We start from the raw sequence: 25,056 nt of genomic DNA, 5'->3' as shown, positions 1-25,056 counted from the left end.
TTAAATCTAGAACCCTTTGGAATCTTTGAGTTTAAATCTAGAAGAAACCCATGGACTAATGGATCTCAAAGTGAGTTCTGTGGAACCCCAGGGTTCAGGGTACTCCATTAGCCAGGTGATCCATTATTCTTTACTTGTTTATGCAGTAATAAAAAAACATATTTGACAATACAGAACCCATTTTTATCTGCGTTTTATTTATTATTAAGTTGATATTATTCAATTTGCATGGTGACTGGATCAGAAAGTGTTTCATCTAAACCTCAGTAAGTAAAAATAGGTTGGAATGTAAATAATGTTAACTTGGACCTAATAAGTTCTGTTAGTGGAACATTGTTAACTTACAGGGTTATGAACCATAACTTTTGAGACCCCTTGTACTAAACAGTGTGACATTGCAAAAGCAAAAACGTCAATTTTATTTAGTACGGTAGCAAGCACATCTTTCAGTTATGTGCTCATCATTATTCTTTATTGATCAAGTTTACAGGCTGCTTGAGCTCATCTGGTCTTTTTCCAGCGAGGCAGAAGGATACTGAAAACCTACCAAAAGAGAGTCATGCTCACACAACAAAACATAAACTGAGGACATTGGATACACTTGCTCGCTTTACTGATCTTCCTCTCTGTACAAAATGAGCAACAGTGTAGGCATTTAGAAATGTTTAGCGGTTGCACTCGAGCAGATATTACTGGACGTTCTGCTGATGATTTTGCATCCAAGTGTGTCTTTGCGTATCAATTTTCCATTGTGCTTGGCTTCTGTTTATCTCCCTTTTTTTAATCTGTGTTTGCGTAAGTGTTGTTAGCAGCTTGCCTGTTTATTTCAGTGTCATCCGGGACTCGCGGCAGTGACGCCTCAGCATCCTCTGATGACACGAGCTACAACCATGACACCCCCTCAACCCCTCACACCCCCCAACCCCTGCCCCAACAACCAAAGCGGATGGGCTAGTGATCCTTGACAGAGAGCCAGACAGAGAGACATGGAGGCTGAGAGGACTTTGTCATTTTACACACTGTTTCACTCAGAACCCCTGAATTAGAAATCGTAAATACCAAATAAAAATCTATGACAACTTTGCATTTTGCTCTCAGTCTCATACTTTCTTTGTCTCTTAAAAGGATGAGAAAATGAGCTCCACTATTCCTTTCCTATTAAAACCACTGCATAGTTTTGTATAACACAAACCACGCTATGTCAGGAGCGTCGAGTCTGCATACTGTTATACGCCTCGATAACTGCAAGCAGATGTGCAGTGTGACTTCACAAGTTGCCGAAATCTAAATGACAAGTTTGTGGTTTGCTGAGAAGCAAAACAAAGCCTGTTGCTGAATTAATAAATGACATGCTTTTGGGAAACGATGGAGAAGTAACCAAAAATGACATTTGGCTATAAACAATAATCTTGTGATCTGTCAATCAGTTTACTTGTTCTGAGAGAAAGCATCAAGTCTGTTATCTTTTACATGCGAAAAGTCCGAATGTTGCTTAATAATGGAAGAGCTGGTAAGCCTTTCTGCTGCATCGTTATGGCTTAAGTGTCACAGCTGTGATTTCGAAATAACAGCGTGACTATGCTTTTAATTTGTCCTGTTCAGTGTATAACATGCACACATATGCACATTAATTTCCCCTCATGTTTTTAACTCAGACCATGTGCTACAAAACACAAACATATAATGAATAAATGAGTCATTATCTCTTGTGGAGAGAAAAACTTTAACGTCTCCAAACACCTCTTTAGAACAGGGTATTTACATGTATTTGTCTGCTGCTGTACTGCTGGCTCATTGACAGACACACAACACACACATAAACAAAGGCTTAGGTGGAAAATATTTGACTAATTAAGGGTGCTGCTATCTTACTATACTTATTACTTAACTTATTTTGGCATGTCATTAAATCTTACTGAAATTCCATTTCCGACATTTTTCTTTTACACCTTAAATTTTTATTTAACCTTAAAATGCAAACCAATAATCCATTGAATCACTAATGGCTACGGTATTTATCACTCACGTAGTTAAGCATCCAGTCAGGTTCATCCATGTTAAACAAACTTGTGTGACCTTTTCATGTTACACGGTGCAGTTAGCGCTATAGCACGCCATGCACATTTAAGATGGATAAACCAGCGTGCTACAGTAGAGATTTTGAGGATGAGTGCACCTGGCCCTAGTAAAATGTTTCAATATGTTGAATTAAGCAAAACCTATATAAAAAGAGACGTCTAAAAAGGCACGAAAATTCAACCAAATTGAAAAAGCATGCTGTGGTAAGTTTTGCTAATTTGTTAAACATACCTGGATATATTTAGCTGTTTTCTTTGCTAATGCCAGGTTAGACTAGCATAGCATCTATTCCAGTAGCTGTCAGCTAGGCAGCATGGTAAAATTCTGGCTAATGGCAAATATTGGATATTGAAAACAAGTGACTTTGAATTAATGAATATTTTTCCAGCACTGCACACAGACCTGTTTTACACTGCTTGTGAAGTCCTACCACTGACATAATTATTGATGAAGCTAATCATTGCTATTGAAAAAATAAATGTGGGGTGAGGTGAGGGGGGAGGTGTTTTCCTCATGGGGACCAGTCAAATGTCCCCACAAGGTCAAAACTCTCAAATATTCCATCCACACACTTAAAGGGAGTTTTAAAATATGCACATTAAACAAAGATGTTAAAAAGACTGAGACATCAGAGAAATATAACTAAGGAGGTAATTACAGGAGGAGGAGGTTGGATGATGAGACAAAAAGAAAAAAGGAAGGGAAAAAAAAACAAAGATAAAGTCAATGTGCTTAAAAGTGCTAGGACAGGTTAGACCCTAAGGGTGTTAATAGATTTACCACAGCTTTGTAGAAATTTGTCATGCAGATGTGGTGCCGGTGTCTGGTGTTAGGTTTTATCTGCAACAAATTACCTTAGGCTGACCTTTCCAACACAGAAACACACAAACACACACTAACTGCCTGTTTTCCTCAACGACACATGATACCAATTACAGCCATGCTGTTAAAAAGGATTTGTGGTAAATTAATACCTTAACACGTGCTAGCAATGCAATCTTTACATAACATTGTATAAGTTTTACATAACACATACCCTCACAGAAAAGAGCTCTCTGAGATAGTTTAAGGTTCTTGGTTTATTAAAATGGTCGAACAGTTTGTGATGCACATGTGTGCAATTTGTGATCATGTGAATAAAATGTCAACATTCCATGCATTGAACTTGAAGTTCAAGAAAAACGAATAATGGATATTTCTTTTTTTTGAAGGAAAAATGATTTCAAGATATAAGATAGAGATACAACACCGTTTGTGTAAAGTGGAACCATATGGCCTACATGTGAAAAATAAATAAATAAATAAATAAATAAATAAATAAATAAATAAATAAAAGACGTTAAAAAAATCATGTTAAAAATAATTTTCAATTTCAAGTGTTAGTTATGTGATTATACCGTACATGATCAGTTGATTTGACTTTTTCTGTAAACAAAGAACATGATTAAAGTGAAGGTTGTATAGTTTCAGATGTGAAGTGTTTTGAGAATGCTACATATAATCATATTTACCAATGCCAAAAAGAAAAAAACACAACAAAAACTTTCTAGTAAGCAAAATTTACAAAACCAGTAGCATTCCCAAAACTTAAAATTTTTTGCTGGACATCTCATTTATACTTAGATCTTTTTCTTCTCCATGGTGTGTAAAATGATGTGTGACTGCAAACTGATGTGCACAGCTGTGAGTACGCATTCCTGTGGAGAATCTTCCTGCACAGTAAACAGAGTAGCCTCTAAATAAACACACACTTCCTGTGTGGGAGAGTGTGGATCGGCTGGTCGTCGTCTGCTGGACTCCAGGGAGCTGACAGTCTGACACTCGTCCCCCAGTAATGCTTACCTGAAGGTTCTGAGAAGCATGGAAAAAAAGCATATACTGTACGTTACAGAAAAATCTTTAGCAATGTTAATTAACTCTATTCTCCAAATTTCACTATGGCAAGGTCGCAAACTTCACAGCTGTATGCTGTCCTTTTTAACAGGAATCCCAAAGCCATGGCCATATACTTAACCATTCAGACAGAGAGGGCTGAAATTACCCAAATTATTTATTCAAGTAAAAGTGCAGTTAGCCTAAATAAATCCTTTACTAAAAGGTGAAATACAACATCTTCATGCAGGTTCAAGTGGAAAAGTGTTAAAACTCATGAAAGGACAAGTACAAGACAGATATGTCCACTTCAAGTCATACACTGGATTTATTCACTGACCTTTTCACCAAGGAGCTAAGGTACGTGGTGTAGCTAAAACTAACTACAAACAACAAATTTATTCCTAAGTCAGACCTTATAAATGAGCTAACCATACATAGCCTTAAATAAATACAAAGTGTATGGACCCAAATACATTCAAAGAATGGAAGTTGAATTCTTGTAAAAACAATTCTAGAAACTCACTCACTCATTTTCTACCGCTTATCCGAACTACCTCGGGTCACGGGGAGCCTGTGCCTATCTCAGGCGTCATTGGGCATCAAGGCAGGATACACCCTGGATGGAGTGCCAACCCATCGCAGGGCACACACACACTCTCATTCACTCACGCACTCACACACTAGGACAATTTTCCAGAGATGCCAATCAACCTACCATGCATGTCTTTGGACCGGGGGAAGAAACCGGAGTACCCGGAGGAAACCCCCGAGGCACGGGGAGAACATGCAAACTCCACAAACACAAGGCGGAGGCGGGAAACGAACCCCCAACCCTGGAGGTGTGAGGCGAACATGCTAACCACTAAGCCACTGTGCCCCCAATTCTAGAAACATTTCTACAAATTCAAACTATACATAAATAGGAAATTTGCAAACATACTCCTTCTGCTATTCCCAGTAGCTAGCTGGTTAGCAAACTAGCTAGCATTACTTAAAAGCTAGCATAACAGGGAGTCTCAGTCACTTTTTACTTTTCAGTAGTTAAACCTGTCAAATATATCAAAACAAAATATATCAGAACTATTCTCAGAACTTTTCTGGTGTATCTGAGAATAGATTACTATTGATTACTTTTTTATTTAACAGGATTTGGTAGCATCAATGAGCTTATCTGAGAAAATCTGCAAATAGCAGACAAACACAATCCTTCTAATAGAGTTAAACATTTAAAGATTACATTTTTGAGTTCAAAGATACACTTTTTTGAGCCCACAAAATATTCATACGTATAACATGCCATGCCTTTTATATGTCACTGATCTCTTAGCAGATCTCTTGGCTTGCATGGTAGAAGATGCCAGGGCAAGTGAGTTGGCTTCCTTTTCAAAACAGAATTGTTATTCTTGTAATTAATCCAAAGGCAGTAGGATTAGTAATACTTTTGACATGAGTGATTATCTTTTCCATGAGACTTTGCTTGTTACTGTATGGCTCATTGCTGCTGAGATATTTGTTTGTTTGATCAGACAAGCTACTAGCAAAACACAGTCAGAGCTGAGCAAAGTGGTACGTCATGTTAGCCAGCTTCCTTGTTATTTGTCTTAACTGTCCAGTAATTTTTTCTGTTCTTTTTCTTAAAAAAAAGAGTCTAGTCGATATAATGATATAGAGTCTAGTCGATATAATGCAAAAACAATTCCATTAATCAGCAATTACCAGCACACTGATAGCTCCTCAGACTAAGGTTTGAAATCACACTTAAGAATTAATGAATATAACGTTAAAAAATCAGAAAAGAATGGAGTAATTCCCAGCTTCTCCTTGTGCAATCTGCGGTGTCAGATTTTCAGGACTTCTCAAGACTCCTTCACCACAGATTGCACACAAGACAAATGAACCCCCAACAGAAAACCACACTTCGGCATCCCTAAGCCCGTAGTCTTCATAATAGCCCTATTACCACAAAGTGTTTCAATCACTGCATGGAGCTGAGGCAGTTTGCGCTGAATTCTCCTCGCGAGAGTACTGTACACAAACACTAACCAGGAGTGTTTTTAACATTGAGTAGATTCCTAAATACACACCATCACAGCTGTAACTAGAGGTCTGGTGTAAACTACTGCTAATAAGCTGTCAAAAAATAAAAAATCTCCCACTCCTAAATACCTGTCAATAATCCTAATTAGTACTTTGATGATGGCCAGGTCCATGGGGTGCGTTATTGGAAAGAACGCACCTGAGTTTTAGATCTAGCCCAAATTGGGTGACACACTTATGCCCATGGGTGTTTGCTCACAGCTGGCTGACTGTGTTCTGTGTGTGGCCCTACACACCACAGCAGTTCAGAGTGTATTTGTTCTTGGCTCACTCTGTATGGACACACACACACACACACACACACACACACAGGCTTCTGAACAGTGTTGGCCCTGGGGGAAGCATATCTCTAACGGCCCCATGTTTGTGTGATTAACTTTTGATGAGGCAGGAGTAGGGACATCTGTGAAAGTTTTAGTCCACACACACACACTCACAACACACACACTCACATACACGCACACTGCTTTCAGCACGATTAGGACTGATTCACTTTCATAATAGATGCTTTCAAAACAAACTTCAGGGATGACCAGTGTGCATAGGGGCCGTCTAGAAACTCATAAAATTAGCTTCAGACTAAATATCAACAGAAGAATCGCTAGTATACGTGATGGGTTGTGTATATATACAGTATATAGTTATTATAATGAGCCAATTCACCTCATGTCAGATTGTGTAGGTGTAAAAGTTACATATACAAAGCTTTCAGAAAGTGTGCTTTCGCTGTCTCCTACAGTATTATGTGTACAGACTTAAAATAAACATCCTTTTTATTCAAGAAAAAAGCCACTTCAGAATGGTTTCTAGCCACCAATACTGTTCTGTTGTTCAATGAAGTCCTATTTAATGTCCTGGGTTTGCATTGTTCTGAGTATCACTCGTTGAAAGGCTCCAAACGAATAACCTTATGATCGCCATGTGATTACTGGGCATGCTCACACAGACGCTGTGAAGATGTGGATGTACTTCGTTACTTAGCCGAAACTCTTCAAGTGCTAAGCGAAGTTTACACTAAAATATCAATCGTTGAATAGTTGATAACTTCTGACTTGAAACCATGATGATGCTCATACTCATACTCGATTCTTTTAACTCAATGAGCACAACTTGACTCAATTAAACAAGAAAAATGATTCATCCTTTCACTAGCCAGTGACTATGCCACTATCCCGTTTGGGTCTGGATCTTATCAAGGTTTCTCATTCTGGTCATTTCAGAGAGATATTTCTATCTACCATTGCCTCTGGCTGGCTTATTACCGATATATAAAAATGTATTTCTATGAAGTTGCTATAAAGCTGCTTTGTGACAATATCCATTACAAAATGTGCTATAAATAAAATTAATTTGAACTGAAAGTGTATTGTCCTGAATATTTATTCTCTAGAGTATGTATTTCTATGAGTATATATGAATATTTACTTCCTGAGTTTAAATTATTCTTAATGCATTTATTTATTTATTTATTTATTTATTTTTGCTTGTTGTCAGTCTGTACAGTATGTACTTGAATATTAATTGAATATTTATTGCCACTAATTTATTGTCCAGTGATATTGTGTATTTGTTTTCCTATGGCAGGGGGCACGGTGGCTTACTGGTTAGCATGTTCGCCTCACACCTCCAGGGTTGTGGGTTCGATTCCCGCCTCCGCCTTGTGTGTGTGGAGTTTGCATGTTCTCCCTGTGCCTCGGGGGTTTCCTCCAGGTACTCCAGTTTCCTCCCCCGGTCCAAAGACATGCATGGTAGGTTGATTGGCATCTCTGGAAAATTGTCCGTAGTGTGTGATTGCGTAAGTGAATGAGAGTGTGTGTGTGGCCTGCGATGGGTTGGCACTCTGTCCAGGGTGTATCCTGCCTTGATGCCCGATGATGCCTGAGATAGGCACAGGCTCCCTGTGACCTGAGGTAGTTCGGATAAGCGGTAGAAAATGAGTGAGTGAGTGAGAGTGTTTACCTATGTATTTATTTCTCTGAGTATGTATGTATTTTTTTTAGTATTCATTGTCCTGAGCAAAAGATTACCAGGACATGTCAGGTGCATCCAGCTTCCATGAGGATGTTTCTGCAGTTTAATTAAATTTGAGAAATTCTGTTGATTATATCTAACAGGAAAAGACAGGCAATCATAGAAAAAAATGAGTCAGATGTATTGATTAAAACAATTTTATATGCAAAAATCTGGAAAAGGAGACAGTTGAGTTTAGTCTCGCTTAGGTAATATTATCTTGGGTTTTATTAAAAAAAATGAAGTAACAATGAAGGGGTGTTAACACTTTCTGAAGGCGCTGTAAGTCAATATTAATACGAGTTAGCTGAAATAAAAATAGATTTATTCTTTTAATAACAGCTGGAGTTATTAATTTAAACATCGTCTGTAGGTTCGTGAGCTACATGACTGTGTTACGAGAGCAGCATTCTGTTGAAATTAAACTTAAATTACTTCAGAACTGGCATCTAAAATATGCCGATAGTTTTCTTCTCTGGAAGGCTGAATTCCCAAAGCGGAATCTCATTTCTCATGGCAGCCGCAGGAGAACCAATAAAGGAGGAAATTTGTGGGAGGGGATTTGTAGTTTTCAAGCACAACCTCATTTTGGTGTATTACAGACTTGGCAGGAGAGAGAGAGAGAGAGAGAGAGAGAGAGAGAGAGAGAGAGAGAGAGAGAGAAGGGATCTAATTGCTAATGAGGTCTGAGTGGATGGTTTTGTGGTCATGTTTCTAGTTGGGGTAAAACCTCTGCACTAGATTGATTCTCCAGATGTGTACCTGCCCTGTTTAACCATAAGTGAACATTGCTGTTACACCTACAGCTTGAAAGAAAAAGCTGTCCTCATCTCAGAGCTAGTTCAGATTGTTCAGCTGTATGTCTGTATGTATATTTGTTCCTTCTGAGAACATTCACCTCAGTAAGTGATTAGAAAATCCTGATAAAGTGACTAGCATCTTCTTGCATATTGATGAATAATTCAATTAGCATTTATAGTGAGAATAATAAGCTTCTTCTAATCGTCAAAGATTCATCAAGATTCATTAATTCATCACAGATTCTGTGAGGTATCAGAGGTATATCAAGAACAGGTCAATAAGTGCTCATTGATATTTCAGAACACCATATATTACATAGTAGTTTTTAGTTAAACGTTATTGTGAGTTATGGACATTTTCAGGAAAAACAAACTCAAATCAAGAGGAGTGAGGCATAAGGAACATGTTTAAAGTAGACATGGTTTTACACAGTGTCATCTTCATTCATTCATTCATCTTCTACCGCTTATCCGAACTACCTCGGGTCACGGGGAGCCTGTGCCTATCTCAGGATACACCCTGGACAGAGTGCCAACCCATTGCAGTGCACACACACACACACACTCATTCAGTCACGCAATCACACACTAGGGACAATTTTTCAGAGATGCCAATCAACCTACCATGCATGTCTTTGGACCGGGGGAGGAAACCGGAGGCACGGGGAGAGGCACGGGGGAGAACATGCAAACTCCACACACACACACAAGGTGGAGGCGGGAATCGAACGCCGACCCTGGAGGTGTGAGGCGAACGTGCTAACCACTAAGCCACCGTGCCCCCCCCAGTGTCATCTTGTGAAATTTATATGATGCCAAATCCATGCTTTTATCCCAAGTTATACAAGTGTTAATTAAACCATGAAGATTTGTTCATATTTGTGCCACTCAATTAGTCTGCAAGTTTCTGCTCTTAGCCATGGATTGTTCTCTATAAATAAAGTAAGGAATTTCTCTCAGGCCCTTCACTTCTATGTACACTACTTACTAGCACAAGTACAAATGAGTACAATCTTAAGAAGGAATAATTTAAATGTTATTACTTAAAAAAGAAAAAGGTGTTATCTTTATAAGGAGACATTGTATTTAACATTGATGGAGGTCCTCTCCAGTGTTAGCCTTTTGTATGTCAATGAGTTTTCCACAGCAGGAGAGACAGGCACAATTTCTTAAGTGGCTCTGACTGTGGTACTGGCTGTAATATATTTTTTATTTCTATCGTTCTTGTTCACAGGACCGTAGTTATTTATAGGTTTTCGGACACAACCCAAAACCTAAAAACAAACAGATTAACCGTTATTTAATACACTGAAAATAATTGTTATACTTAAAAAGTGAAGACTTTGTTTGGAATATGTTTATTTCAAAAGTAAAAGAAGGGATCTATGGTGTCAGTACTTTGGAGGGTTTTCAGGACTTTTCTCCTTAGCATCAGTTTTTCTTTTGGCTTATTATCTTAATAAACAAGAGAGAATAAAAAAGAGAATTTATTTTTTTTTAATAAAGAGAATTTAGCTGCTATAACATAATGACAGGAAGTAAACAAACATTCCTCAACATTAAGTGGAGAAAATTGTCCTTGTCTATTGTCCATTTTTTAAGGAATCATTAGCATAATTATCTTTAACAGGAATAAAACACTTCAGGATTATCATGTTCTTCACTTATTAGGAATCTTGAAAGGATAGAACCATTAATGCTTTAGTTTTTAAATTTAAAATTAAAATTTGTATGATGCATTTAGAAAATTTCATTTAATCCTCCGTTTAACCCTGACACAGTGCAGTGATTATGGTTTAGATTAAATCTAATTAAAATGTGGTATAAGTAATATGACTAGAATTTCCCATGGTGATATTCAATAGCCCAAACTTTGTATAGATCTAAAAAGAAACCCCAAAGTCTTCACTTCTACTCTTTGTGTAATGAATATTGTTATTATTTAGACGTTAGGACTAACTCTGCCCTGAGCGAAAGATGTCATGAGGTCATCTATCTAAAGGGGGAGAAAACAATAGAGTGTCTTCTCCCCATGGTTTGTTTGTTATTGTTGTGTAGCTGGCATGTGTTGATTTGGTAACTATATGTGAGGTCACAACCTTGGTGCCACCAGTAAAGCTATCTAATTACCAAACCCCCCCTCCACCCCATCTCTCACATCACTCCAGATAACCATCTCCGACCCCTGATGCTGCTCCTTAAAAGCATCCTTCCCATCAACACAAAACAAATAAAATCCCCCTCCTTTTCAACCATGAAACTTGTTAGAGAAATAACATTTTACACTCCTAAAAGCTAACATCCATCTGGACCAGGTTTGCTTGCTGGGCTGGAAAAAACAGTCCAAGCTCGTCGTCACAGATCTTTAAAAGCAATTCCAGGCTTTTTAAAAGCAATCAAGAGCCCAGAAAATGTCTTTAACCACAGCCAATCAGACGGTATTTCATCAGCCGACCGGTCTGCAGGGGTTGGACAGTTTTCAAGCTAAAACTGTTTGTAAGATGGGTAAAGCGAACAGGAAATGGCTGTTTCATGGTTGTGCTAACCTTAAAGACCGTAGGCCAGGCTGGGCTCTGGGGTGGGCAACACTTTCTGGAAGTCAGGAAGTGTGAGAAAGAGACAGAGAGAGAGACAGACATCCTTCTAAACTGGTATCACCGTAGCCACTATATACAAGTTTGAATGCATAACGTCCCAACTACATAAATCCATTATTAAACCAGAGGTTTTACAGACAACACAATCAATTCTTACACTTCTGTCAGGACAAGTGAGTTAGTTAAAGTTTCACAGCTGAATGTTGTAATAACATCTAATGGGCACTTGGACTGAAAACAACATCCCACAAGAGGTGTCTAGTCTATTCATCGTTTCTAAGAATGAAAATTCTAAGAAAACAATTCCTCTATAATATATATTATATAAACTCACACTTAAAGTTTTTATTTTCCTAATCTTCATTAATATAAGATTAACTGCTATTAGCAATTATACCTTAATATGCATTATCTTAAAACTTTTGTGGACCAAGTGCAAGATTCATGCAGCATCTAAGTGACATCCATGTCAGGTGATTATAGAGAATTAAACACCACCAAGGAATGGTGTTTATACCAAAAAGGAATGAATTCTTTTTTTCTGTTTGTTTAGTTTGATTTTTCTGTTTAGTATGTTTGGTATCCAAGAGGAAACGTGAACACGTGAAGCCAGAAGAGCATTCAAGACTATAAGAACTTAAGGAATTTTGTGGAATTCTTGAAATATCATGAATTTTAAAGTGTGTGTATGTGTGTGTGAGTGTGTGGGAGAGAAAGATATACAGTATAGAGAGAGATAAACATTGCCTTTACTATGTTGTTGGTCCCAATTTATATTATGTGCCTTTAAGAATTGTGTATGTGTGTGTGTGTGTGTGTGTGTGTGAGAGAGAGAGAGAGAGAGAGAGAGAGAGAGAGAGAGAGAGAGAGATCAACATTGTTCTTCTTGTTGGTGGTCTGTGTTCCTTTAAGAACTGCGTGTGTGTAAGCGCGCGAGTAAGCAACATTGTTTAGTTATGCTGTTGGTTCCACTTTATATTATACACTTTATACAATAAATATGAATATATTGACATTTTGAAGTCTACTTTTTCTATTCTTTTTGTGCTCTACTTGTGTTGTAGTATGCTAACCCAAACAAAGCAGACAGATTAACAACAGTTATTACAATCACACTTTTATATTGTTCTATCATGTTCCACTTTAGAATAGACTTACAGAATAGAATAGAATTTCAGCCAGAAAACAACAAAAAGTAATAAGTAAATGTCCCTTGTGCAGAATCTTCAAGATACTGTTGGTCCAACATGAGTCAAAGCCAATGTGAACTTCCACGTACAGTATCTAAATGCTTATTTGTGTATTTCATTTTGTAATTTTTCAATTTCAGTGGACGCCTATATCTGTGTAACGGTTAATATATAGCATGCCCAGAAAATAAGCACAACTGATCCACGTAAATGAGAGTATAGAACCCTATAGAACTTCTTATGGGTACAAATTAAACAATACATCTGTATCATATATATGTATCCTCTCAAAAACAGGGTATGACGGTTGCTATAATTGCTTTCAGGGGAAAATTGTCTGTGCTCATAACTTGTGTTATCTGACAAACCCCCATTTTTATCTGATGTGTCACTCAACAGTATAGGCCATGCTGATTTTATTGGAATTTTATCTTTGTGAATGTTGTATAACCCTCTTTTCATGATGTCTGGGACTTGAGCTAGAGTTACCAGTCATCTTCGAATGCTTTATTATGTAACTAGATATTGCAACTGTGATAAAACAATACTATGACATCATATATTACTGGGAAATGTCCCATGGATTGATGGTAATGTAAAGCAGCCCATCATGTCTCTTTGTCTTTGAATCTCTCAAAAGAAAAGACAAAAAAAAATTAAAAATTAAAAAATAAATAAATAAAACACAAACGTAGGTTAATAACAATAAACTTTTATTGTGAATACATCTGCACAATAATTAACACATTTGAATTCAATACAAACATTTTTTTCCTCATTTGTCGTCTTCTTTAATAACATGGTACAAATGTATACAAAAATGTTTTCAGGCTTGTCAAGCTCCACAAAAAAGAGAAGGATTTTAGAGCACAACCTGAAAAGAGGCGGAGCTACAAATGCACAGGCCACACCTCCCATCAGCAAACAAGAGCAACTTCGATAAACACTCTAGAAAGAAAGCGATTTCTTCTCCTGGCACATCGAGCATCAGCACCAGTGGTACGTTCATGAGCACGGACACACAGCAGCCCAACGGGACGACACAGCAGCTGAGAGCAGCATTCAGAGAACACACACGTGCACACACACATACACACACGCACACACACACACACAATAGACACCTACTGCCCCCACTTTACATAAGGGGGCTTGGATGCTTCTGTAAAGTCTATATAATGATACATGCAAGTTCTCAGTGTTACACAGTACTGCTTCAGTCAGTAGATGTGGACGTACTCTGTAACAGAGGGAACATGTCCAAAAATTCATTGACCATGTCCTCTTATGTAAAGTGGAAGTATATTACCGAATATTACGTCTTCTGAAATATGCTGAACGGGCTAATTTGCATAAAGGAAATCTGTACTTTTATAACGTACACTAAAATATAGATGTGGAATCTTAAAATAAAGCAACTGAAAACATTGACCACATTTAACAGACGGTTCCAATCTTATAATATGCTTTCTCATTACTGTCCTTTTAATACTTTTATGTGCAATTTGCAATGCATTTGAGCAACAATGAATAACTATATAGGCACCGCCTTAAAAATTGAATTTTATATATTTAGATTTTATATTTCTGATTGTGATTTGGTTCCTGAACTGTTTTCTTTCCTGACATTTTTATTTTTTTTGCACTGCACACAAGAAAGCATCCGCAGTGCCTATATACACTTCATTAAGATTAGCCTATATACATTGAGTTTGGACGCATCTCACCTCATCTTTATCTGATAGACTTCAATGCCACATCTGCCTGAGGCCAAAGGTAAGAAATTCAGACGTAAGGATCGTTCGGAGATTCATAGAAGACTACGTACGTAAATAACGCTACGGAATACAGTAGACGTTAAAAAAAAAACGAGTGTGCTTCAGGAAAACTTCCTCCCGTCTGCATTCACCTTCCACTTGGCTACAGAGCGACAAAAAATATAGTCCAATATGCTGTATTTCACACGCATTTGGCAACCGAGCTGACACATGAACTTTTCACCTGAAACACTCAGCATTGTTTAAACTTGATTAGTGTGACAAAACCACAGCTTCGCCACAGCTTCAAAAAACGTGTCTAATCCAAATAAACGGGTTAAAAAACAGCCATTTGAGGATCTTTTGTGAAAAGTCATGCACTTGTGTTTGTGGACAAAATAGGAAAGGTTATAATGACTCCATGTATGCTGATGCTGCAAGTCTTACTGTATTTCCTCTAATAAGGACTGGCAGAGCTTCAAACAGTCAATCATTAAGCTTTCTTTTAAATCAGAACTGAAATGAATGGTAGCTGTATTCTTGGGTACTATTTAAGTAAGGCCGGGGAAAGAGAAGAAAACAAATACACGCCTGAATGTTTCTTCAGTGATTTTTTTCTTTAGGGAAGAAAGTGTCTCTTATGGATAGTAGTAATGAATACAGAACGTTCATAATTTGGCATGCGCTGTGTTTAACATAAATAAAGTGTTTCTTGCATCTCAGTGATGGACATCTGTGTGATATCATGGCATAGAACTCATACTGGAAGAAATTCTAGTAGATCAAGTATCTGTATGACAGATAATAAAAAACAGAATGGTCAGTGGGCCAAATGTAGAATGCAGGATTTAAGTTCGGGCCTGGGGAAAGAAATCATGGATTTCGTCCATGATAAACTCAACTTGTCTAATGATTCGTTGAATGGCAGTCAAATAATTACTTCATCCCCACCACTCTTTTGATGTGAGAGCGAATTACATAAAACAATCCAAAGACACATGACGTGGCACCTCACAGTTCTTAAATCATATTTATGTGCTCAGATCACCATTCGTTAAAATGATCCACCCGTCTTCAAGCCTCGAATAAGTGCAGCAGTAGCAGGCAAAATGAAATATATTTCCCCCCAAAACATTGAACTAAAAAGACTGCTACATTGTCTGGGAGACTCTTTCCCTCTTTAAGCAAGAGAGAGTCCCAGCGTCGATTCCTCGTTAGCTCAGAAAGGAAACTGAAAAGATAAGTGAAATGTAGCTCTTTGAAAATAATAGTCTTTTATCTTTCCCTCCAGGAAACCTGAAGAGGCCATGAGGAACACAGTCATGTCTTACTACTTTGTGCTTTGGTCAGCAGTGTATGCACAGAGTGGGTTTTTTTTTTTTTTATCAGGAATGTATTCTCGAACATGATCAAGACTGAGTCAGGAAAGCTTTCCGTGAGATGTGGTTGTTGTTTGTAATTCTGGTCCGGCTGTGAAAGGTGGTTAGGAAGTGAAGTGTGTGTATGCCGGTTAATTGCGTAATGATCAGTCTGTGATTAATTCGTGGGCATTGAGCGGCTGTGTGCTTGTCAGGAGCAGCAGCTGGTTTCAGTGAGCAGCCAGAGGAGCAGCAGCTGAAGAGCTACCACTGGCCAGAGAGACGGAATCAGACTACAACCACTGCCACAGTCAGACGCATCTTCCTACATGCAATACAAAGAATGTTAGGGAGATCTTACAGAATTATACATACATGGAAAAAAGAAAATCACATCTCATAGTAATATTGTTTTAGAAGCAGATTAGGTTACAGCCATAAAGTTAGACATAATGTAGTTCAATTAGGTTCATTAGGAGTAAACAGAATTTGGAATTAACCAGATGTAAATAACCTAGAACTCATAATTCAAATAAACGGCAATAAAACTAATCTGTAGATTTCCGAACTCAGTGTAGTAAAAAAATCAAACTATTAGAATGTATTAGGCTCTTCGGCTCTCACACATATGCATTTGTATTAATAAATTCAATGATATTCTATTGGAGAACCTAAATAGCCCGGAGCACTGATCTTATTTTAAAGTGTGAGCATGTTTGTGTATGTTGGCATGAGGAAAGGCTGAACTTCAAAAGAAAGGAAACACATGTTTATTTCCCTAAAACTCTCTCAGGGACAAGCCACATACTTCCTATTGCCACAGCTGAGAGAAAGTTGTGGCGCCTTGATTCTCTGTGTGTTTATACTGACAGAGAAGATGGAGATCATAATCTAATCATGGCCATTTACATTTTATTTTTGATCTTATTGCACAAAATCGCTGCTTTTAGTTATTTCAGGGGCTTCAGAAGCTTTATATCATGCCAATGTTGGATGCATTCTATGGACAAAACACATAAACAAACACAAGACTAACCATCATACAAAAAACAGAAACATCAGTATAAGGATAAAGGAAGATGAAGCCAAGGTGGAAGATGCACTGATGGGGCACAAAGGTTCATCCTGAGAATGATGGACATGATAATTAGTCCACAGTGAAGATAAGATGAAAAAGAAAAGGGAAATAAAGAGAAATGAGATGAAAGGTGGAACAAATATGAATTCATGACAAAAGAAGTAAATGATATATTTACAGGAACTAATATAAAATAAAGGCTTATTTATTAAATTAAAATAATGGCTTTTACGCTTTGACCCCTGATATATTTATAATAACTGTAAACTGCTATGTACAATTCAAACTAAAACAGGCTTGAACCATATAAATTTAACCAAAAAGGTCTATAAAAGTCTTCCTTTGTGTTAGGTAGTCTTGTAACTTACGTTAATGTTGTTATCAAAGCAGGCTTCTGGGCCTTTTCTGTAGCGGGGATATGCAGCCAGGAAACAGGGGTCCGGACCGTTGGCTGATTCAAAAGCATCAGGAAAACTATACGTCGTCTGTAACACATCTCACAATGTAGCCCTCTATGTTGTTTGACAGCAGCCTATAAAGTAACATTAGTTGTATATACACAGTGACCTTCAGTCCGAGTTCCTCTAATGCTCCAATTCATCTCCATCATAAACACATCAATTAATCAGGTGTAATCATAAACCCTGCAGAACTGACGACTGCCTTACACGCAAACGTTATTGCTAAGCTAATGTAGTGTCAATAAAGTCAAAAATCATTCATGAATCCTAACATGTGAAAGTTTCTATAAGAAGAAAGCTTCTATCTGCACAAAAACTTGAATGGCACATAAACTGATTAAAAGCCATGTCTAATTGTTGATATGACTCGAATCATGTCACTCAAATCGAATGATATACAGATATATATATATATATATATATATGGAATTGTTTTCTCTAAGAAATGTTTAATTAGCATTTGTGGAAGAATTTGCCGTGTTAGAGAATTGTATAAGTCCTGTAGAAAAGCTGCTTAGGATTTCAAACAACTAAAAGTCTCTATAATAGAGGACTTTACAGTTTTCTTTCCTTTAGCAATGTGTTAGTGTTTGATTCCTTACTTATAATATACTTAAAAGTCACTTTACAAATATTAATATATTCATTGCGTATATCTATTTCTTCATGTTTTCAGGCACAAATCGTGAGTTAGTATTTATTTTCATTCATTCATTCATTCATTCATTTTCTACCGCTTTTCCGAACTACCTCGGGTCACGGGGATAGTATTTATTTATTTATTTATTTTCGTTAGGCATACTGATGAATATTTGTTCAAAATGCAGTTTTTAGCAGTGGCATACGAAGTGTTGATGTTAATGAAGATTACTGCAGTAGACACAGGCTGAATGTAAATTGTGTCAGGAATCGGTGTTCAGAGTTTTGCTGAAGGATACAAGGCTGCTCAGCCTGTCTCACTGGCTTGGTGTCACAGGAAAGACAGGTGCTCTTGGCATCAGTAATCAGAAACACCAGGTTGGTCATGGGAAGCTTCTCTGCTCGGTACATTCTGGAAAAAAAACAAAAAACACACAAAAAAACAAATGGCACACAAAACTGATATAAAATAACTTTTATTTTATTAGGCTTTTTTAGGGTGCAGTTAAATTTGAGTGCTTTTACATATGCACAATTTAGTCCAAGGGAATCAAACCCTGATTTTCCCTCTTGATACAGTTCATTCCTGATTAGCATTTTTCCATTACTGTTTTTTTTTTTTTTTTGCATGAAAGAGTTCTACAAGGATATATTCAGCATTACATGGCCCTAAACCAAGATTTTAGATTTTTTACGTTGTCAGAAGCATCAATTTTGTTTGTCTTAGGAAAAGGTACTATACCGTAGGTTTCAGGGTTTAATAGATTTTAGAAAGGTGGTGACTTTATTTGTACGTCTGTTGTACCGTTAAAAGTCATTCAGGACAATTCTTGTACAGTTAATGGTGCATTGGCATCATTGAAAGAGCAGCATAATAAATGGAGAAAGGGTCGTGGTTCAGATGACTTCAGCATTCAGTATGTGTAAGGATTTTAGCTCATGCAAATCCAATTATTTAACTTTAGGGATTATTTGATATATACAAAGATTTAGATTGTGTAGCTCTTTGTTTTACAGCCATCACTAGTCATGTGGGCGCACTTCATTCTAACACAATAGACATGTGCTAAAGTCTTTAGTGAGTGTAATCTTAGATCAGCATGTCCCATTGGAAAGCAGGTTTGCGGCTTGTTACATGCTGTCAACGCTGAATGGGTTTCTGGGCAGGCACCAGTTTTTCTTTACAACATCCCTCTCTGCTTTCCCTCAGCTCCCCTCTTTGGAACAGTGTGACTCATGGCTTTGTAGTGTGCAGTGTAGACCAGTGGGGAGAATGTAAGTCAGAGTGAGTGTGTGTGTGAGTGTGTGTATGCGTGAAAGCGCTCCATTACATCTCACCTGCACCTTCAGTAATCACTCACTGTTTACTGCAGCTGGGCACGCTCAGTTAAGCACAACAACCTCTGATCTCAGTAGTCATCAGGTCATGCACACACACACACATGCTACACACACATTTACATGAAGCTGGAATACACTTATACAACCACCTGCGACACAACCCCCTACACACATGCACTCAATGATCAGAGGAAAAAGGGAATGCTACATATCCTGCCGTCTAAATAAGTGTGCTCCAAGCTCACGAGCACTCTCCCACCTGGCCACTGAAGAATGCTTTATTCCCGAGCAACACGGTGGAGAGCGTGATTCAAGCGCACTTAGATAACGTGCACATCAAAGCCCAAACTTCAGCTTGTTTAAGTGCCCATAAACTCGCAATGTAATTTTTAAATGCTCTTGGATGGCTGATTCTAATTATAGAGATTTGTGTTTGGGTCAAACTTGCTAACAAAGTGCTAATAAAGTCACATTTTTTTCTTAAAACAGACTTTCTCTGAACTTCTGTAAAAAAAAAAAAAAAAAAAAAGAAAAAAAAATTGATTTGAGAGGCTTAGTGATTTTAGAAAATAAGCTTCACGACAGGGATTAGAGGAAAAGTGGAAAACGTTAACCTTTGAACCAGTGTAGAAGCTAACTAGCTAAATGCTCCTCACAGAAAAGTCTTAAAGATTTGGCTACTGCTTTGAGTTTTATATATTTTTTGTTTGTTTGTTTTAAATCACATTATTTATTTTTTAATATTACAGTGCAAATCTCACTCGCAAATCCTACACGTATATAATTGCAAGCTAATTTACTGGTAGTTGTATTGCTAACTATCTCAAATACTAACCTAACAAATGAAAATGAAGGACCTAGCATATAGATGAACAAAATGTAATTATGATACATTTTGGACAGGTTTAGCTAAGGCTTATTTAAACTAATATGTTTATAACCGAAATTTGTGAAATTACGTTTATTTTACTTTTTAGCAGTGAAGAATTCTTGACTGATTTTAAGAGTTGAAATACTTGAATGATTTTCATGGCATCTGATAGCCTTTTTGGGGAGAAAAGCCGCACTTCAGACAAATCTTAAACTTTGCCCATAGAATAATGAACCAGATAAAGATGAAGAACATCAGGGAGTTTCATTTCTCACCGACAACCACTTGATTAAAGACAATATTCTAGACCACAAGATGCAAAGTGTGCTGTTTTTGTAGTCGAGCTGAGGTTGACCACCACTGGTGCCAGTAGGGCAACAAAATTTTGAATCCCTGATGATTAAGACAAAACTGCTTCCATCTCTCAATCCAACCAGGTTTGTTTTGAAAAGGGAATAATGTTCAGGAAAACACACAGCCAAACAAGCACTGATGCTGCTAACGAGCTGCTACTGTAGAGCAAGTCCCAGGGAACATATATATGGATGAGCCAAATGTGACCAAATCTAAAATGAAATAAAATGAAAAATAAAATATCTTCAGCATTTTATATCCATAACACTAAAGTACGGGGGCCAAAAGTTCTCGAACACAAATTAGAAGGTAGCCTTCTCGGCCTTCTTAAAAACTGCTTAGCAATTATTACTTTGGAAAATCATGTTTATGATATATTTTGACAAGTCTGTCTATTCCAAGTGGCTATATAGACTACTGAGAATATAATACCTCAGTCAGACTCTCAGACTGTTTAGCAGTGTTAAAGACAAGCTAATTTTCTGGCAGTTAGCTAGCTGCATTTCTTAGCAAATGCTATTTTTAAGGAAATGGTGATAAAGTTTGACAGGTTTTTTTAAATTTAAATCATTATAATTATGTTTACTCGAGATGGCATATTTAAAGATCTTGTCATTTTAATAGGGATAAACATGTTTTACCTAAACCTGAAGTTCTAACTACAACTTTGTTTATATAAAACTGTAGTAGTGTATACACTGTAGTTTTACTCACAAGGTGAGAACTGTGTAAAAGATGATTCACAGTAGTTCTAACTCTGAAATGCATATTTATATTTCATTTGGAATTCAGATTTGTAATCTGGTTTTCTCCAAATATCTGAGTATTACATTCTCCAGGTCTGAACAGGGGGCATGAACGTGTGAGGGGGAGATTGAATTACACCCTCTGAAAGGAGTGGCTCGCCGTCCAGAGATTTTGCAAATGGATTTCTTTTTTATGGCTCTCGTTAAACTTTACATGTCTAAAGTAGTTAACGTAGAAGAAAAACCATCGTATGCAGAGTCGCACGTGGGGCTCGTAAAGGCCGGCGGTTGCGGCGAGCCGAAACTCCAGACACCTCTCACTTTACCCCACTTCCAGGGGAGGGAACGACATCGGGATTTATGGCCCGCAGGATCTCGGACACATCAAGGGGAATGTGGGATCAGGTAGAAAGCATAGAGGTTCGGAGAGTCGTGCTGCCATGGAGAGAAAAGAGGAGCAGAAAACCTGTCCTGCTCACATCCTCGCCTATAAGAGAGGACTTATTACAAAGAATAACAATCCAGAAAGTGAAGTAGGGGTGGCTAATGACCTCATCTTTAAAGCACAGACATACACAAATAAACAAAAAAAATACACAAAGAAAAGGACACAGGCGTAAAGAACAGGTAAATTTATGTCCTCACCTAGAACAGTTTCCACAGTCCAGTACACCTTGGAAAGACCTGTTGTCATTCTCAAAGAAATATTGAGTCTGCTCTGTTATACAGCTTTCTTTCGAGTAGGCATCTGAGATATCCTCCTCTGAATAGGTCAGAAAACAAACAGACACACACACACACACACACACCCTTTCCTGGAGCACTGTTTTTGATATGCAAATGCATAACAAGATAGAATAGAAAGAAATGTCATGTTGTTTAGAAAACCTACCTGCGTCTAGAAAACTCGGGAAAGTGAGGCTGAGGAGGAAATGCTGAAGCATTGACCTGAGAAAAAAAGAACAACTGTGTGCATCCTTCGCATCCTTCAATAGGATTAAACAGATTGAATAACACTGGGACAAACACTCAAATCCGCTTACCATGCAGCAGTGGATGCCCACCAGCCTAGACTTAACATGTCAGCTACGGTAGGCTGAAAACAGTACACACACACACACAATTAATATGCACAAGGACCTAGACCTAGACACAAGGACCTAGATGCTTGTGTGCATATAAATACACACATTTGAATTTAAACATTCAAGTACACACTCCACCACCACACATGCACACACTTTCACTATTATATTACCACTACACACACTCTCACTTACCACATATGCAGATCGTGGCCCAGCGGCAGCCTTTGGCTCTTTCTCGGGGTCACACACCGACTGATAGTCATAGGTTTTATTAAACGTGTAAAGTGATGTATTCAACAGTCTAGCCATGAGGATGGGGTCCACTTCACCAAAGAACTGACCTATCTAAACAGTGAACATACACACACACAGACAAATAGGGTAAACTATAAATTAAATATAAAATAAACACTGTCCTCAACAGAAACCAAGAAAAGCTCTATATTTCCATCCAAACTGATAAACATGCTTTGATGAACTTTTGTCCTTTGTATGTTTATTATTAAACGTATTTCCTTTGCTGTGTGGTAAATAAGCTCATATAGTCTGCAGAGAAATACCGTATAGAAAGGCTTCTAGATAAAGTCTAGATAATTCTGTGAGAAATAATGAAAGTAAAAACAAAAACACAAAAAAATACAAAACAGAATTTTACTTTACTATTTACTTGAATATAATTAATAATATTAAAATAAAGTACAATAACACTGTAATGAACTTATCTACACAACACAACAGGGATTACAATTGGGAGCAGTAACGTTGGGAAAAACAAAACTCTAAATTATTTATGCTCATAGTGTGCATGTGTTGGTTAGAGATGTAAATGAATGTGAATATATTATTCATTGGACATCTGGTTGAGACTAGATTTGTGCTTTGGGACTGGGATGTCATGGAAAGCAACAAAAAAGTCACGTGAGCAGGTGGTTTTTTCTTTCACTGAGGCAACGTAAGCAGTCAGATGCTCAGAAACTCACCAATAAAACAAAAACCACAGTTATTAACATGAACATGTGGTGCTGAGTGCTGCATCTACAGCATCCTTTGTAACCACCTGGTTCAAAAGTAAAGTAAAAATTAAGCTAATATTTTCTGTTTGCTAATTAAAATCTAGCATTTACATTTACAATTACATATCAGGTAGATACAATAGCTGGTGGTCCAGGCAGGTAACCAACCCAGCCACTGACGGGTTAATTCTCAGTGGTGGTCCCAAGCCAGATATAAATGGGTGGGTTGTGTCAGGAAGGGCAGCCGGTGTAAAAAGTAAATATGTGGATCAGATGGTTCTCTGTGGCGACCCTGAACATGGAGCTACTGAAAGGCAATAGTCGTGCGCACATCTCTAAAGGCAGGCTCACATTGTGCGATTTTTAATAATCCTTGCTGATTGTTGCTTGTCAGATTGTATGAACATGATCGAATCAAATCAAATCAAATTTTATTTGTCACATACACATACATACAGAGTACGACATGCAGTGAAATGCTTTTTGCTTCAGTCCGGTATTCAAACATAAGGAATGGGGACATGGAGAACTTGCTGAAAGATCCCCATGTCAGAATGTACGATGGTCAAGAGGAGTCAAAACCACAAGACGAACACAAGAAGTCTTGTCCGGGGTTTTACATTATTAATCTGTTATATGTTCAGACCCGCATTTTCTCACTAAAATGGCAGGTAGTAGCAAACAAAAACATAAATCTGTAGCATTTAGGACAATCCCTGATGATAAAAACTGAAAAAAACATCATCTACCCGGAGGTACAGTAGATTGAAGTTGTCAATCTAAGTGTGTCGTCCGGTTCAGTGCTCCTATTGGTTCTTGGTTTGATGCTCGTCATAGGAGATGTTGCTGCAGGTAAGTGTATGAAATCTTCTGACTCTGCCAGAACTTCATCGAAGGAAAATAATGATCGCAACAGCCATTATTCGGCTGTAGAAATCTTTTAGATTTATTAAAATTTGTCTGACGACCAAATCGTAGCCAAAATCGCACAGTGTGAGCCAGGCTTAATTGAGATAACTGATTATGAACTGGAGTAATATAGCTGAGGATGAGGAACTGTCAGAGCCAGAAAAGATGATGCTGACAGTGATGATACAGATAGTATTATTGCTTTTCACCCTTAGAACTGGAACATGTTTTAAGAACTTGTGAGAAATTAACCAGTTGCTTCTGATGGCACAAGTACAGTACTAATAAAAAAAATCATTCATTTATTCATTCATTCATTCATTCATTCATTTTCTACCACTTATCCGAACTACCTCGGGTCACGGGGAGCCTGTGACTATCTCAGGCATCATCGGGCATCAAGGCAGGATACACACTGGACGGAGTGCCAACCCATCGCAGGGCACACACACTCTCATTCACTCACGCAATCACACCCTACAGACAATTTTCCAGAGATGCCAATCAACCTACCATGCATGTTTTTGGACCGGGGGGGAAACCGGAGTACCCGGAGGAAACCCCCGAGGCACGGGGAGAACATGCAAACTCCACACACACAAGGTGGCGACGGGAATCAAACCCCCAACCCTGGAGGTGTGAGGCGAACGTGCTAACCACTAAGCCACCGTGCCAAAAAAAAAAAAAAAAGATCAATGCATGTGAAATCAAAGTATGCCTAACACATCAGGAACAGACAACACTTCTAACTACCATTAGTCACTCTTTGTACCAATCCTGAGAAGTTCTAAAG

General features: G+C 37.8%; 1 protein-coding gene across 3 annotated transcripts in view; it reads right to left on the bottom strand.

Annotated features, from left to right (window-relative positions):
- Positions 1–13,340: 13,340 nt before the first annotated feature.
- Positions 13,341–25,056, bottom strand: part of LOC132851376 (voltage-dependent calcium channel subunit alpha-2/delta-1) — a 95,358-nt gene continuing 83,642 nt past the window's right edge. For 2 of the 3 annotated variants that reach the window (XM_060878213.1, XM_060878214.1), the window contains exons 32-38: positions 22,534–22,686; positions 22,297–22,349; positions 22,146–22,201; positions 21,899–22,016; positions 18,241–18,353; positions 17,210–17,292; positions 13,341–16,088 (exon numbers count right to left, since the gene is read on the bottom strand). In XM_060878213.1, coding sequence (XP_060734196.1) covers positions 15,975–16,088; positions 17,210–17,292; positions 18,241–18,353; positions 21,899–22,016; positions 22,146–22,201; positions 22,297–22,349; positions 22,534–22,686 — 690 coding nt within the window. In that variant the 3' untranslated portion in view covers positions 13,341–15,974. Of the gene's footprint in view, positions 16,089–16,799; positions 16,889–17,209; positions 17,293–18,240; positions 18,354–21,898; positions 22,017–22,145; positions 22,202–22,296; positions 22,350–22,533; positions 22,687–25,056 lie in introns of all 3 variants that reach the window. The other variant, XM_060878215.1, reaches the window with a different exon arrangement.

The sequence above is a fragment of the Tachysurus vachellii genome, chromosome 9 (genome assembly GCF_030014155.1).
Source record: "Tachysurus vachellii isolate PV-2020 chromosome 9, HZAU_Pvac_v1, whole genome shotgun sequence".
NCBI classification, from domain to species: domain Eukaryota; kingdom Metazoa; phylum Chordata; class Actinopteri; order Siluriformes; family Bagridae; genus Tachysurus; species Tachysurus vachellii.
This window is presented reverse-complemented; position numbering and strand designations above follow the sequence as displayed.